Source organism: Leptonotus elevatus, chromosome 2 (genome assembly GCF_054856555.1).
Source record: "Leptonotus elevatus isolate MCC_2025b chromosome 2, RoL_Lele_1.0, whole genome shotgun sequence".
NCBI lineage: Eukaryota > Metazoa > Chordata > Actinopteri > Syngnathiformes > Syngnathidae > Leptonotus > Leptonotus elevatus.
Window position 1 is genome coordinate 27,031,255 of NC_141240.1, and position 15,329 is coordinate 27,046,583.

A 15,329-nucleotide genomic window follows, 5' to 3' on the forward strand; every position below is an offset into this window, starting at 1 on the left:
GAGCAGTGTGAGTCTTAATATTACAGACCTGTGTGTGTGAAGTCCGAGCACCAGAACGCACTTAAGTACCCGTTGTCAGACTCAGTCATAAAGCATTTCCCACGGGAAAGAGGATGATTGGAGTGTTATTTCCACCAATTCCCTTATGCTTGCGGTACAAATCAGCACTTCTAAGGAATTTCTTTTTTTTCTTTTTTTTGCAGAGGATAAAGAATATACGCCCGCTGTGAGGATTGATGCATTGTCTGTCTCCAGATTTGTTTTTTGCTTGCAATTCAAGACACAAAAAAAATCTCAAACTACTTTTTTATGTTACTATTGCTTTGTGTGCTTTCAGGTCTCACGTCCCTTCATCGGGCATCCTCTTCCTCAACATCATCCTTATCATTTCACTGGATCATGTTGCATTTCCTGTTTGCCATCCTGCTGCTGTCATCCAAAGTTCATGGCCAAGGTAGACCGTCTGCCATCACTGCGTCACCACCAGCGCATGTGCTGCAGTTAAATAGAAATACATTGAATAACATTTTGCATACTGCGATATATCATCACTTGAGTCTGTTTACTCCAATTCTCCTTCGAATTTCTCAAAATTTTTCAAAGCACAAATGGAGTTTATTTGGACCGGCCACCCTTCCCAAGTGTTGCCTTCTTCTTTTGTAAGGATATTGTTGTTCGGCCCCGGCTGTCTGACCCAGTGCTTAACTAGCTCCACTTTGCACCCCATCTGAACCCTTCAGAGGTCAACGACCCAAACCGCACAAGCAGAACGGCTTTCGGGTGACGGGGGCCATATGGTATCCATAGAATCAATAAGAACATCCCTTCCATTCATGTTTATTCTTCTCTGTCTTCTTTGTTTCCACCACCTTTTACCCTCGCGCTCTATCTATAACTCGTCCACGTTACATACGAAACACTGACGCACTGTAACTCCGCGACATTAACCTCTGACACTCATGGCCCCGCCATAGCATCCTCTTCCTGTTTCTTCAGGGGACGGGGAGGACAGGACACGCTTTGACGGGGAACGGGGCAGCTGCGGTCGGGGGTGGGAAGGCAGAAACATGAAAGATGCTGCTTGTTGGGAAAACCCCCTTGTTGGAAATCATGCAAATGAGGAAACAAAAGATCATTTTTGGGGGAAGGAAGTGGCACGGGAACAACAGGAGGCGCGGAGAAAGTTGATTTCTGTTGTCACACGTTTAACTCTTCCTTATATCTTTGCCAAGGTCGCCTTAAGCTGACGGTCCTCTCCGAAGACAGATTGCAGATGAAATGGAAAGAGACCGACGGTCCCGTTCAGGGTTACAAAGTCCGAGTAAGACCCATCTCAGGTGAGACTCGAAAGCCTCGTGCTTAAATCATTTATTTATTTTAAATACCTGTCCCCATCTGTTGTGCAAAGGAAAACTCTAAATAAAGTTGAACACAATCTGTTTCAGGACACGGGTCAGCCTGATTTGTTCATACCGGTAATAATAATAATAATAAATAAAAAAAATCCCATTGGGCATTGAAGTACAGAAATTTACTTGCATATTCATAACTCACTATTTATAAATGTACCTTTGTATTAATTGCGATACGATTTTAACTTTTTGGTTTGATTCAGGGGGATTAAGATCCAATTTGATTCAATTTATATATAGAGAGCACAAGTCAAAGTGTTTATTAAGTTAACAACTCAAATTGAAGCACGGTATATAAATAAACTCTCTTTCAATATTAATTCAAGATTCATTTTCTTTCTTTTTTTTTGCCTAAATCTAACATTTAAGTCCGAACCATTTACTCTAAGTGTAATGAATCTGATACTGGTTATTGTAATACAGAATAATTTATTGTTTGTAAGAGGACCTTGAAAATAATTACACATTGTTGAGGGGGGTGGCAGGTGTCACAATTTCATTATTTTTTCAAAATTGTTCTGCTCTAATCAATCTTTTTGAAAAAGTTTTGTAAAAATAAATAAAATAAAAAGTGTTGAGTTGCAATACTGCTACTGGTATATGTCACGTATGGCTTTTCCCCCAAATGTTTTTATTAACACATTCACTGCCATTGACGGCTATAGACGTCAAAAATTCATTTGAACGATTTATATTATTTTCAAATTTTTTTCCACTTGTGTTAACAAGAGTATGAAAACCTAGGGGAAAAAATGTATTTTACATTTAGAACAGATATAAAATGTGTGAATAACCTCGAGTTAACTAGTGAAGTCATGTGATTAATTACAATTAAAAATGTAAATCGCCTGATGCCCCTAATTGAGAAAAACGAAAAGATTATTCAAAATTAAGGTCGTCAGACAATAATTTTTTTAAATTTTAATTAATCGCATGACTTCAATAGTTAACTCACGATTATTCACAATATTTTTTTCTGTTCTAAATGTACAATAAAAAAATTCTAGGTTTTCATACTCTTGTTAACAAAAGTGGAAAAAAATGTGAAACTAATAGAAATAGTTCAAATGAATTTTTGACGTCTATAGCCGTCAATGGCAGTGAATGAGTTCAAATCCAAGTTGAATGATTTCAAGGGCATTTTTGACTTTACACATTCCGTTGTATATGAATTTTTTGGCATCCTTCCTTTTGGCCACCAACCAGAGAGTCCTGTTTTAACCTTAGGAATGCGAGTCGATCCCTGCAGCCTGTGACAACTTGCTGCCTGACCAAAGGAGATATTTGTACTGCCTTTTTTTGTTTTCCTTGGCGAGTATAATATCTAGTATTACTACACATGCTGGTGTACTGTGTGTACTTTTAACTGTATATGATTTTTTAAAATCTTAGTTTTAAAGTGTTAAGACCGACGTGGCACTGAATCGTAAATACTGTTACTTTGTCTTTGTCATGTAAGAGTATTTGTCGATTTTCAGTTATCTAACCACATCTTTCGACTTGAAAATGTCAAAATGGCTCATTTCACATTTTCCTCACACGACGTGGCCACAAATCTCATCAATTATTTAATGCTGAACTAGTTGTACTTATTCCCAGCATAAATAGAAAAATACTAAACTAATGATGTCTATTGGCTGCATGATACAGAGTTGACACATAGCAACTTGCTTGTGGTGTTTTTGCCAAGTTGCTGGGAACTGGAATGGAAGAATATGTAGGTCATGAGCAGTGTGTACAACTGGGCATGGAAGAAAACTCATTTTTCAAATCACACAACTGGGAGCTTAAAATAAAAGAATCACCGGCAATTTCTTCATCTTGCATCAAGTTTAAAAACAGCAATTAACTCATTCCCTGCCATTGACGGTTATAGACATCAGAAATTCATATTTCTATTAGTTTCACATTTTCTTTCCATTTTTGCTAACAAGAGTATGAAAACTTAGGGAAAAAATGTATTGTACATTTAGAACAGATATAAAATTTGTAATTAATCTTGAGTTAACTTAAGTCATGTGATTAATTATAATTAAAAATTTTAATCTCCTGATGCCCCTAATTTAAAAAAAAGAAAAGATTATTAAAAATTAGAGACGTCAGACAAAAATATTTTTTAATTGGAATTAATCGCATGACTTCAATAGTTAACTCATGATTAATCACACAAAAAAAAGTGAAACTAATAGAAATAGTTTTTTGATGTCTATAGCCCTCAATGGCAGTGAATGAGTTAAAAAAAAACACTCATCCTTTAACTTTTTCCTGTATGTCTTTTTTTTTCTTTCCAGACGTGCCACAGCCGGAGCTGATGTTGACCACCACACGGGGTCGGGCAACCGTGGCAGGATTGGACTCCAGCCAAGAGTATGCCCTCCAAGTTCTCGTGCTTAATGGGACCACAGAGAAACTTCTGGCAAAGCGACGATTCACCTGTAAGAGACGCAGCAAGGTGGATGGCAGATATTTCAAGGGTTGGGCGACTGGTAAAAGGACAAAATGGGTCAACTAATCAGTTCTGAGATATTAATACTGTAACTTTATTTCAACTGAATTAAAACATGTTTGTCCTGTAAGGTGTTTTTAGTTTACCAAAACACAACATTTGAACCGTAATTAGTTCTGATGAACTACTGTTTATGGTACTGGGGGTCCTCGGTTTCGGTTCTGTTAGTTTTTATTAGTTTTAGTTATTTAAGAAAATGCTTAATTTTGGTGCAATATATAATTCATTAACTGCCATTGACGGCTATTGACGTCAAAAATTCATTTGAACTATTTCTATTAGTTTAACATTGTTAACAAGAGTATGGAAACCTAGAATTTTTTAATTCATAATTAATCGTGAGTTAACTATTGAAGTCATGCGATTAATTATAATTAAAAAATTTAATCGCCTGACTATTAAAAATTAGGAGCGTTGAATTATATCTCTCAGGTTGTACCGAGCATCACTGTGACTGCATGGTATGTAACGTAGCGGCAGGCCAGTAGGCTGCTGGAAAACCACGCCACTGGTTGTAGGTTACTGTGTCGACTCACACATGTCCAGGCAGGCCTCAGCACCTCACCATGAAAACTTGTAACATTAGCTGTCATGCTGGAATGAATGACGGAAGTCTGGGACTTTTTTCACCCCTGCTGTTTGACTCCCTCTTTGGCTTTGTGATTATCTCAAGCCCTATCAATTGTTTCCCGCTTTAGAGTTTGCCCCTCAATTTGCAAGTTGTTGACCTTGTCTTCAGACCATATCACCTAAAAATAAGCAGAGCTGCCTATACTCCTATCATTTATGACACGAGTCAAAAGCTGCTATTTGTTTGCTGTAATACAGGGATGTCCAATGTATGACCCATCAAACCTGGAGTCATTTGCTGTCCTCAGCCCGCATTGACCGCCAGCGTTTTTAAAAGTCAGGGAACACTTAATTAAGAAAGTTTTTTAATTTTAACTCACAAAATTGAGCGACATTCCTCTCCTTGGAACCGCTGTGTAAAAGAAGCCTTCATGTCATCTAGTGGACAGTCTCCGGGAGGAGGAGATGGTCCGTAGCGGACAAAAGAGGAAGCTGTTGCCAGGGGCGTCTGGATCAGGAGACCTGGATGATGTAACGGAGGCTCTGCTGGCTCAGCCTACCGTTCTGTATCCAGACCCTTTGACCACAACTCTTGCCACTACGAATGCAGGTAAATTCATTCTTCAGACTTCTGAGGATCTCGATCATTAACATACTACTATTGCCATGACCCCCCCCCCCCCCCCCCCGGCAGAGCCACCAACTATAGAACCCGCCCCTCCACCCCTGGATGACCCCCAGGACAAGTCTACCAAAGAGAAGAGGAAGCGGAAGAAAGAAAAAGAGCGGGAACGCTCCAAGGTGGAAAACAAGGACCAACAGGGAACGACAGTGGGCAAAGAGGAGAAACCACACAAGACACCCCTTCCAACCCAGCCGGCTGCAGGTAACCTCGGTCACCCTAAAGCCACCCCTAAGGTTGATCAAAATCCAATTAGCAATTTGGTTCACATTCAAAACAAAGCAAACAAAAGGGCTGGAAAACCACAGATTTACTTTATTAATAGGAAAAAGTAGGCTTCTTGGCGCTACCACGTGTCAAGATTACATGTACAAGTCCACGGCATCAAATACACTAATGGCCAAACAAAAAAATGCTGTATAGGCATAACAAAAACAAGGAGGCGCCACCTTGTGGCTTGGTGTCATACTGCGGATTGTTACAACATGTAGAATAATTTGTTACAAAGTCCGAACTGCCACCATCCAAAAATATATATAGATGTAGGTTTTTAACATTAAGGGCTCCGTTTTTGTGACTAGTACAAGAAGTGCAGAGGGGGGTTAGACCGGGTTTTGGTATTTTCAGACACGCACGGGCTGGCATATTTAAGAAAAAAAAGTGGGTTTCTCGGTTTGTGCCATTGTGGGCGTGAGCACAGCCAACTCCATTCGCCGCCAATCAGAGCGGCTTCTCTCATTACCTTTCAATGTGAAACACTCACATCTCGCACAGAGATATCTCTGTGTGAAAAGGAAACAGTGATCTATATGTGACCGCAGCATTGTCACTGTTTTCGGATGGTGTGGCACCTTTCAGCAATACAGTAAGAAGTTAATATTTTGTCTATAATTAATGTGATAACTTAATTATTTTTCATGTTCATTTGATACCCTTAAAAACATGTTTTTCCACTTGCCGTGGACTGAAGATGACATCGCAGGTGCCCAGGGCTCAGGTAGCAACCAATCACGGCCCAGTTTGCAAACGTCACATGACCAAACTCAGAAAACAGGTGAGCCGTGAGTGGTCGTGATGTCATATTCAGTCGACAGCAAGTGGCAAAATGTGTTGTTAAAGGTATTCATTCTACATGAAAAATAATGAAGTTATCTCCTTACTGCTGAAAATAGCTAAAGTCAAGTATCCTTTTATGTCCGCGGGCCTCATATAACTATACCCTCTGATTGTTAGAGTGTTAGTGTAGAGCTGTGTATTAGCCAGGGGGATGATGTAAAATAATAATAATAATGATGATAAAAATAATTCACTTTTGCTCAGACGCATCGTTTACACTAGAATAAGCATTACACTATTATTTCAGTGCGTTACAAAAGGGTGCCGGTACAGGCCGGTCCTTTGAAACCACTGCCAACGAACTGAAGACGCGCTACTCTCAGTCTCAGAAAGCCAGCGTCACATCCAAAAAGATTTGTTTAAAGAAGGCTGCTATGATATCATGGGTTTGAGAACAGGAGGCTTGAGAATAGAATGTGCGCTGACATGATGACAGTGTTTACACAACAGGAAAAGATAATGAAAAGCCATGTTGTTTGACCGCAGGGCTCGTGTGTCGTCACGCGTCGCGTAGCTCAAAGAGACGTGCATTTACACGGATGTTCACGTACACCTCATGCTGATACGTGTGCTCTGCATTTAGCATTCTCTTTGAAGTCTGTTGAAATATATGCACTTAATGTACTGTACTCAGTAATACAGCATATCAAGATCCTAGCATGGACCTCCCCCAAAAAAATGTCTACGAGTCAAACTCTTGGGAACCATCTTTTTCTAGGACCGTTTCCAAGAAAACCTTTCGAGTGCAAGACCGATGCTGCAGCGGACATCGTGTTTTTGGTGGACGGCTCCTGGAGTATTGGACGCACCAACTTCAGGCGGGTCAGAGACTTCTTGGAAGGACTGATGACACCGTTCCGCATCGGGCCGAAACACATTCAGATTGGTGAGGCTAAGTATCTATTGGTTAGGTCAGGGGTCTGGAACCTGCTGTTCTGGAGCCACATGTGGCTTTTTAATTCCGCTCCTGTGGCTTCCTGTGGATCTTTAAAAAAAAATAAACGTTTTTTTTTAACATAGTTATTTTTATTTTTTAGATATAATATTCTTTGAATGACTTAATGATTTACATTAAAACATCAATAGTTAAATGTTTAATAAATGTAAGAGTCAAATTTTTTAAGTTGTCAGAAAAAGAGAGATGAAGAGTAGATTTTTTTTTGTGACCTAAAAATATCCAAAAATGAACAGGAAAGAGAGAAAATGACCATCCTTGAAATTGCCAAAAAAAATTGAGAATTGAATAAAAAGGCAGAAAAGAAAATGTTCAAAAAGTAACCATAAAATGTCCAGAAACAAAAAAATAAATCCCCCAAAAATACCTTAAATATCTTTTGAATTGTCAAAATATATATATAAAAAAAAAAGCAGAAAAGAAAATGTTCAAAAACTACATAATGTCCAAAAACTAAAGAAGAAATACCCTAAATGGCCATAGAATGTGCACAAAATTGCCCAAAAAATCAAAAAAAATATTTTTAAAAAAGCAGAAACGTTTAAAAAGTAACTATAAAATGTCAAAGAACAAAAGAAGAAATCCCCCAAATCACCATATACATGCACAAAATTGTCAAAAATGTCACAAAATTGACAGCAAAAAAGGGAGAAAAAAATGTCCAATAGCAGCCATAAATGTAAGGTGAAAAAAAGCACAAGCTCGGTACATGTGTTTGGATCCAACATACTTAGAAGAAGCCTGTGTTGCTTTTTCAGGCCTTAGCCAATATAGTGGAGACCCGCGAACAGAGTGGCAGCTGAACAACTTCACCACCAAAGACCATTTGGTAGAAGCAGTCAGGAATTTCAGATATAAAGGAGGAAACACTTTCACAGGTAATATCTGGCATGAAGTCAACCTGTCAAGCTGTATTGTTGTCTAATGTTCAGAAGGTATTTATTTGATTTCTTGCATTTATCTGTAGGCCAAGCGCTGCTCCACGTCATGGAGGAGAACATGAGGGCTGAAGCGGGCGCAAGGTCGGACACGCCCTTCTTCCTTGTGCTCTTGACAGATGGTAAATCGCAGGATGACGCCATTGCGGCGGCAAACCGACTCAAGAATGCGGGTGTGGAGATCATCGCTGTAGGTGAGATTTTAATGAGCCAAGATGGGGTGGTGCGAGTCGGATGCAAAACATATATGACGGAAAATGTTTACATTTTTGTGACAAAAGGGGTCATGGAGTTTTTGAGTATTGTCATTGGACGGCTTTTTTGTCCCTATTCATGCAATAATTGGGCAATCTACATCTCGGGAATGCAGCATCTTGCTTAACTCATTTGCTCCCAAAAATGTGTAAATATGTTTTTTGTTTTTGTTTTCTGAGAGCTCAGTCTTGTTCATTCGGTAATCTTACCGATTCGACATGTCATAACATATATTGATATATGATATTTTAAACTGTCACGTGGACCTTAACTAATTTGATCCCAAAAACGTATAAATATGTTCTATTTTAAATATTACCATGGTCTCAAAGACGTATTTATACGTTTTTGTTTTTATGCATAGAGAAGGTTCTGATGCAGCCTCTGAACTGAAGAGAACGCTTGAAGCAATGGTCGTTATTACAAAAACGGCCAGCAGGTGGCAGCAGAGTATAGAAAAGCTATTTTCCCCCACTGTTTTAAAGAGATTTGTGAAAAATGATGAAACTTAGCTATATTCTAATACTAATTGCTGCAAAACGGAAACACATAGAAATATACTTTTTTTTCCTGATAAAAGAATAGACTCTAATCTTTCTTACCAGTAAAACACAATATTCTGTGGGCCTTGCAAAATCTGTCAAAATCCAGTAAAACAGTCTGGAGCGAAGGGGGTTGCTTCAGTGAAAATGGCTGGGAGTGAATGAGTTAATAATCGTCTATCATACAAAACTATACTTTCTATCTATATTTTGCATTTAGGTGTTAAAAATGCCGATGAAGCCGAGTTGAGGCACGTGGCTTCAGAGCCGGTGGATTCGAATGTCTACAACGTCAACGACTTCCCTCTGCTCAGCAAACTGGTGGCCCGACTGGTCCACATCCTGTGCACGAGAATAGAGGACCGCGGAGTCATAAAGGGTAATGTAGTACTCATGACATTTACACAATTTTCTACGTTTGTATGAGTGGTCTGCAAAAAGAGACCACGGTATTGTTGTTTTTGGTCTGCATGTTTGTATGTATCTTGTGATACTTGCTCTACTGTTGAACGCTTGTTAACTTGTTGGAATCTTTAAAAGGAAAGATTGTTGACCAAATTTGTGTCAGACAAACTTTTCATTATAAACTTTAAGGGCACACAGTCGACTTGGTTCCCAGCCAATGGAAGTGACTCCTTTCATTCCCTTTCAGATCAGTGTGCAAGAGGTGCGAAACTGTGGAAGCATAAATAGACACAAAAATCAAGAAAAAAACTGTTTTTACGCCACAAGCTCTTGTGAGCTGTCTTTGGGAATAAAGCCCGAAATGTTTGATAATCCATATCGCAAATGGGGGCTACTGTAACCCACCTATTTATCTATTTGCTTTTCTACACATCTTGTTTTCTAGAAAGTGAACCGGAGCCCACAGTCGACCCGACCATCTCTTACCCGAGTCCCACTGACCTCCGCTTCTCCAATCTGGGCTCCAGAGAAGTGATGCTACACTGGAGCAACCCTGCTAAGCCAGTCCGGCAATACAGGGTGGTCTACCACAGCGCGGAGGGTCAAAGTCCACAGGAGGTCAGAATATTTTCCAGTACTACAATTAGCCAATGTCAGGGCTGAGCTTTACGACAAATTCACACTGACTGCGGAACGGACGCGGTGCGTTTTCCGTATATGGCCGCCGCAAGGAATAGAAAGCATTCGAGTCTGCGTGTCAATTCACACCAGCTGCAATGCGGTGCGGAAGGGATGCTAAAGTAATTACACGATGCGGACAGGAAGTGGAGCGTCCGCATCAAGGTAGATCCGGTATATTTCAAAATAAAACCACAAACTCATTTTTGGGGGGAGGGAACCTAGCTAACTACGAGTTAGCTAGTTTCCCTCCCTATAGTTAGTAACTACATCTGTGCGGCGGCCGTAGGGCAAACGCACCGTGGCCATTCCGCGGTCAAATGAATTGGGAGGTAGCGTTCGCCAGCTCGTCAATGGCGACTAAAAACAGCGTCGGGCAAACTCAATGTACGGTACCATTCGCTCGGATGCCGATCTTAAATTTACTGCGATTGGAAGAGTGCACACAGGCTCGTGACAGCACGCGCTATAAAACCACATTCATTTGGTGACTGAAGACGGTACCGTTAGCATTTAGCACTGCTCAAACATCATGATTTCGCGACGAGTATCGCGAGACCTTTTCCATACTTTCACTTTTCCCACTCGAGTGTGCTATTAGCTTGCATTCACTATGGCCGTTAGCATAGCATGTAACTGCGTTGCCCAATCACGGCAGATAAAAGCCTTCGATCGCCGCAAATAGTCTTATATTGGGAGGGGTTCGCTGTATGTGCTTGTAGCGGACATTGGGGTTCGATTATCTGTGCAGTATTATCAGCAATCAGTCTTCTATTTATATTTAATCAGGCCGTACACGATGCTAAAATCCATTCATCAATCGTGACTTTCTTCTTCGGCTGTCTCAGTGAAGTACGTCATTATGTGGCTGGCACCCAGTGCGCCATCCGGTGTTCAAATTGCGACACTACTACAGTACTTCTAAATATACTTGAAGCGCTCATTGTTGTAGCGAATATGATTTAATTCCTTGCACTTGCCTTGAAAAAGCTTATACAACCACATAGTTTGAATGGGACTTTTTATGGACACTAGATATCTTTCTTTCATTTTATTACAATTTTTTTTTTGTGTATTCTTCAGGCTGTCCATATAGTCTGGACACAGACTTGAAAATACAAGTAGCCTTACACATTTCATAAACAAATGTGATCAAATCAACACTTTTAATATGTAATAAACAATATTTTTCACGTATCTCACCACAATTTTGTTTGGGCCACCACCCGAAAAGGCTTGACGTAGAACCCTGCATTATTTTCAGTTTTGTGACGATACGACTTGGAAAAATAACCATATTTCTTATCAAAGTGTCGGGCTACCTCAATTTCCCATGTTTGGAGCCCGGCTGGCTCCTTAGCCTGTCCGGTGTTACGTGTTCTACAAACCATCATGTGTAAGATGGCATGATTTCACACAAATTGACATTTCGTCGAAAGCGACATTTCAGATAGAAAATATAGTAATTGAAAGTCATTTGAATGGCGCAAAATGTAATAAGTAAAATACTGTTATACTTGTAAGTGTGTCATTGCTATGGCTGGGTCGCCTTCATGAACTGGTGATGAGAATAAGTAATAGGACAAAGAGAAAATGTAGTGTGGATAGTGGATACACACATTTTTTTCACTCCTTTTGCTAACATTGCATGATTGCGTCACATATTTGGGCTTTTCCCCTCATTTTTGACATCATTCTTGGGTGGCAGCAATATCTTTCAACACAATATGGTGGGGAGAAGTCAGTGTTGGGTCTTAGACTTGACACCCCAGTCCTGTCATTATCACATTCCCTCCCTTAAACACATTCAGTATCCCGCCTCTGTTTCAGCTCCGTGTCATAAAAATGGCAGCTTTTACAGGCTCTTTAAGGAGGCTTTATAATGTGAATAAAGTCTACCCTCAATTGTTGCTCATGTTATTTTTCCATTTGAAACGTCCAACAAATAAAGTAACCCACTACGGACTATTTGTTTTTAACTAGGGGTGTCAGGCCATTATTATTTTTTATTGTAATTAATCGCATGACTTCAATAGTTAACTCATGATTAATTGCAAATTTGATATCTGTAAATAATAATATCAATAAAATCATTTTCATACTCTCGTAGTGTACAAAAACGTTGAACTATAATTAGTCATTAATACAGTAATTTCATAATCATTCATAAAATTGAGTTAAAATTAAAAAGATGTACTGTACTGTAAAAAACAAGCGTGATATTGATTTGTGTTGGTCATCTTTCTGCCACAAGATGGCATCATTGCATTTGTAAGACATTGGTGACAGCTCAGTGCATTTTTCTTTTCATATGATCTAATCTTTAACATGATTTGTGAAATTTTGCACATTTTTTTAAATTATCAAATACAACTTGACCCCAGTCTCCACAAATATATGCATTATTATTCAAATGATTACTGCTAAATTTTGACGTGGACGTGTCTGCTGCGTTGCAACTGGAATTCCCCCAGTACAGGGTGGACATTATTCGCGCGTTAAATTTTTTTAGTGGTGTTTAAAGGAACTTGAAATTAACTCAAAATGAACACACTAATTTTGACACCCCTATTTTTTTTTAAAACTGTTTCTATGTCAGTTTGGTTGCATTAAAGATTTGATAAAAACTCCTTCTGTGTTCATGCCAATACACTGTTGCCATGGTTTCAACAATCTTAGGGTTGTGTTTGTGGCAGACTGTAACTTTTGGCTCTGTCTTCAAGGTGGTGTTGTCTGGTTCACAGTCATCTGTGCTGCTTCAAGGCCTCTCCTCACAGACACTTTATCACGTGTCCATTTTCCCCGTTTATGAACACAGTGTCGGCCTGGCACTCAGGGGAACTGTGACCACAGGTGAGACTCATGCCGCTCGTGTCGTATTGTACTTGGCATATGTATTCTTACATGCATTGCAGTCTCAGGGAGATTGTTTACCCAGACATTGTGAAAGCAGAATCAGTAGTTATGAATCCATCGGTTTCGCCCGTCTTTCCTTTGAATATGAGCTTGTCATTTGAAGAGATTCCAGATTTTGCTTTCTCACGCATCAGGTTCAAAATAGAAAAAAAAAATGCCGAGTTCTGATGTTCTATTTTCCTCATCCTGTATTTTCCTGCCCTCACCTCCAATCCTTTCTCAGTACCGCTCTCCATGCCGACCAACCTGGAGGTGACGCCTTCCTCTTACAGCGCACTGCAAGTGAGCTGGGGTGCAGCACCAGGGGCTACCGAGTACCTGATCCTCTACTCAGCACTCAACCAAGGAGAGCCTGATGACGCCAAGGAGGTGAGAACCGGGCCTCGTTGCGTTAAAAAGGCCTTAAGAGTTAAATAGCAACAATATTGCAATTAACCCTATGAAGCCTGAAACATTAAATATATGAGGGAACATTTTGATTCTTTGTTAATAGATTTATTGGTCCTCTAGAACAAACAATTTTTATTTTATTTATTTGTAAATTAACTTCCACATATGACTTTTGGTTTGTGTCATTTTTGATACATCTGGCCACAATACTTTAAATTTGTACATTTATAATTATAACTGTCAAAAATATAATAATAAACAGACATATCAAACATATCAGTATTTCCAAAAATCTGAAAGAAATGTTCCCGCCATTAACTCATTCATTGCTATTGACGGCTATAGACGTAAAAAATTCATTTGAACTATTTCTATTAGTTTAACATTTTTTCCCACTTTTGTTAACAAGAGTATGAAAACCTAGAATTTTTTAAAATTGTATTAGAACAGATATACAATTTGTGATTAATGGTGAGTTAACTAGTGAAGTCATGCGATTAATTCCGATAAAAAAATTCGCCTGGCGCCCCTAACTTTTTAATAATCTTTTCTTTAAAACAAAAAAAGATTATAAAAAAAAAAAAAGATTTGTTTTTGTTTAAAAGAAAAGATTATTCAAAATTAGGGACAATCAGGTGATTAAAATTTGTAATCGTAATTAATCGCATGACTTCACTAGTTAACTCACAATTAATCACAAATTTTACATCTGTTCTTAATGTACAAAAAAAAAATCTAGGTTTTCATACTCTTGTTGGAGAATATTTTTTTAACTAATAGAAATAGTTCAAATAAATTGTTTTAAAGTCTATAGCTGTCAATGGCATTGAATTTGTATTGGTGTCTCTCCTTTCTCAATTGGGGCCATGTTGCAAAGTCGCTGGAAAAGCCATCAGCTGTGTGATACCGCCCTCTAATGGATTATCCGTGCAATGCATGTGTCAGATAATATACGTCACGGTTTTAATGGGAAGAAAAATATTATGCTCATGAAATAGAGGGATCAAAATCTCTGGTATTTAATATGAGACGTTTGGCTTTATAGGGTTCACAACCGGAACGGTATTGAGGTGGTAAACATCTTAACGATAATTGTACTATTATGTATTATTGAGTCCCATTCTATGCAAATATTGTTTTGAATCCTGCCCTCCAAATGATAAGCTACTTTTGTTTGCATTGATAAATACAGTAAATGAAACCAAATGCTGGTAAATTGCTGACAAAAAGCATAGTGATGCTTCAGTATCTTGTAATTATATTCTTTTAATATGAACGTAGGAAAAGTTTGGTGCAGAGCGTACGACGTTGGAGTTGACCGGTTTACACCCCGCAACGGACTACTCCGTCACGCTTTATGCTCTCTATGATGAAGATTCCAGCGATCCGGTCACTGCTGTTGCTACTACACGTAAGGCTGATCCTTCCACTTCATCATTTTTTTTTTTTTATTCCTTCTCCAGTATTACGCCATCGTCTCTTTATTTCATTGTCTACTGCTTTTTTTTTTTCTGACTCCGCAAAATCTTGTACTCTGCTCCTCCATGCTTTCACTCGACTGTAATATAACAAAAGTCGAGCGCGTAGATTGCATTGAAATCGAATCGATTTCTTCAATGTCCGTAATGTCTCTTTTTAGCGGGACTGTTAAAACGAACTGCATCACTTTTATTCCCATCATCTTCCTGCTCCGTTTAGTTCCTCTCCCCCCGCCCGTGGGTGTCAGCTTTCCAGTGGTGACCCACAGTATGCTGAGGGTAAGCTGGGTGCCCGGGGCCGTCGATGTCCCCGGGCATAGAATCACTTACAGCACCAACCATGGCAGTGAAGTCAAGCAGGTAACGTCCTCATAAGCGCACATTTTTCACACTTCGAATGTAACCTATTTAGGCAATATTATTAATTCTATAGTAGCTTGCATAGTTTTCCGATAAATTGGACATTCATGCACATTCCATACATTT

The 15,329-nt window shown here is 39.2% G+C and overlaps 1 protein-coding gene across 2 annotated transcripts in view; it reads left to right on the plus strand.

Annotated features, from left to right (window-relative positions):
* LOC147179421 (collagen alpha-1(XX) chain-like) overlaps window positions 1–15,329 on the plus strand; it is a 32,484-nt gene that overhangs the window by 3,321 nt on the left and 13,834 nt on the right. The window contains exons 2-15 of one of the 2 annotated variants that reach the window (XM_086069092.1): window positions 338–454; window positions 1,233–1,337; window positions 3,704–3,847; window positions 4,931–5,098; window positions 5,183–5,374; window positions 7,005–7,172; window positions 8,000–8,119; window positions 8,209–8,373; window positions 9,197–9,355; window positions 9,827–9,999; window positions 12,783–12,912; window positions 13,199–13,344; window positions 14,647–14,776; window positions 15,064–15,203. In XM_086069092.1, the coding sequence (XP_085925218.1) occupies window positions 400–454; window positions 1,233–1,337; window positions 3,704–3,847; window positions 4,931–5,098; window positions 5,183–5,374; window positions 7,005–7,172; window positions 8,000–8,119; window positions 8,209–8,373; window positions 9,197–9,355; window positions 9,827–9,999; window positions 12,783–12,912; window positions 13,199–13,344; window positions 14,647–14,776; window positions 15,064–15,203 (1,995 nt within the window). In that variant the 5' untranslated portion in view covers window positions 338–399. Of the gene's footprint in view, window positions 1–337; window positions 455–1,232; window positions 1,338–3,703; window positions 3,865–4,930; window positions 5,099–5,182; window positions 5,375–7,004; window positions 7,173–7,999; window positions 8,120–8,208; window positions 8,374–9,196; window positions 9,356–9,826; window positions 10,000–12,782; window positions 12,913–13,198; window positions 13,345–14,646; window positions 14,777–15,063; window positions 15,204–15,329 lie in introns of those variants that run through there. The other variant, XM_086069093.1, reaches the window with a different exon arrangement.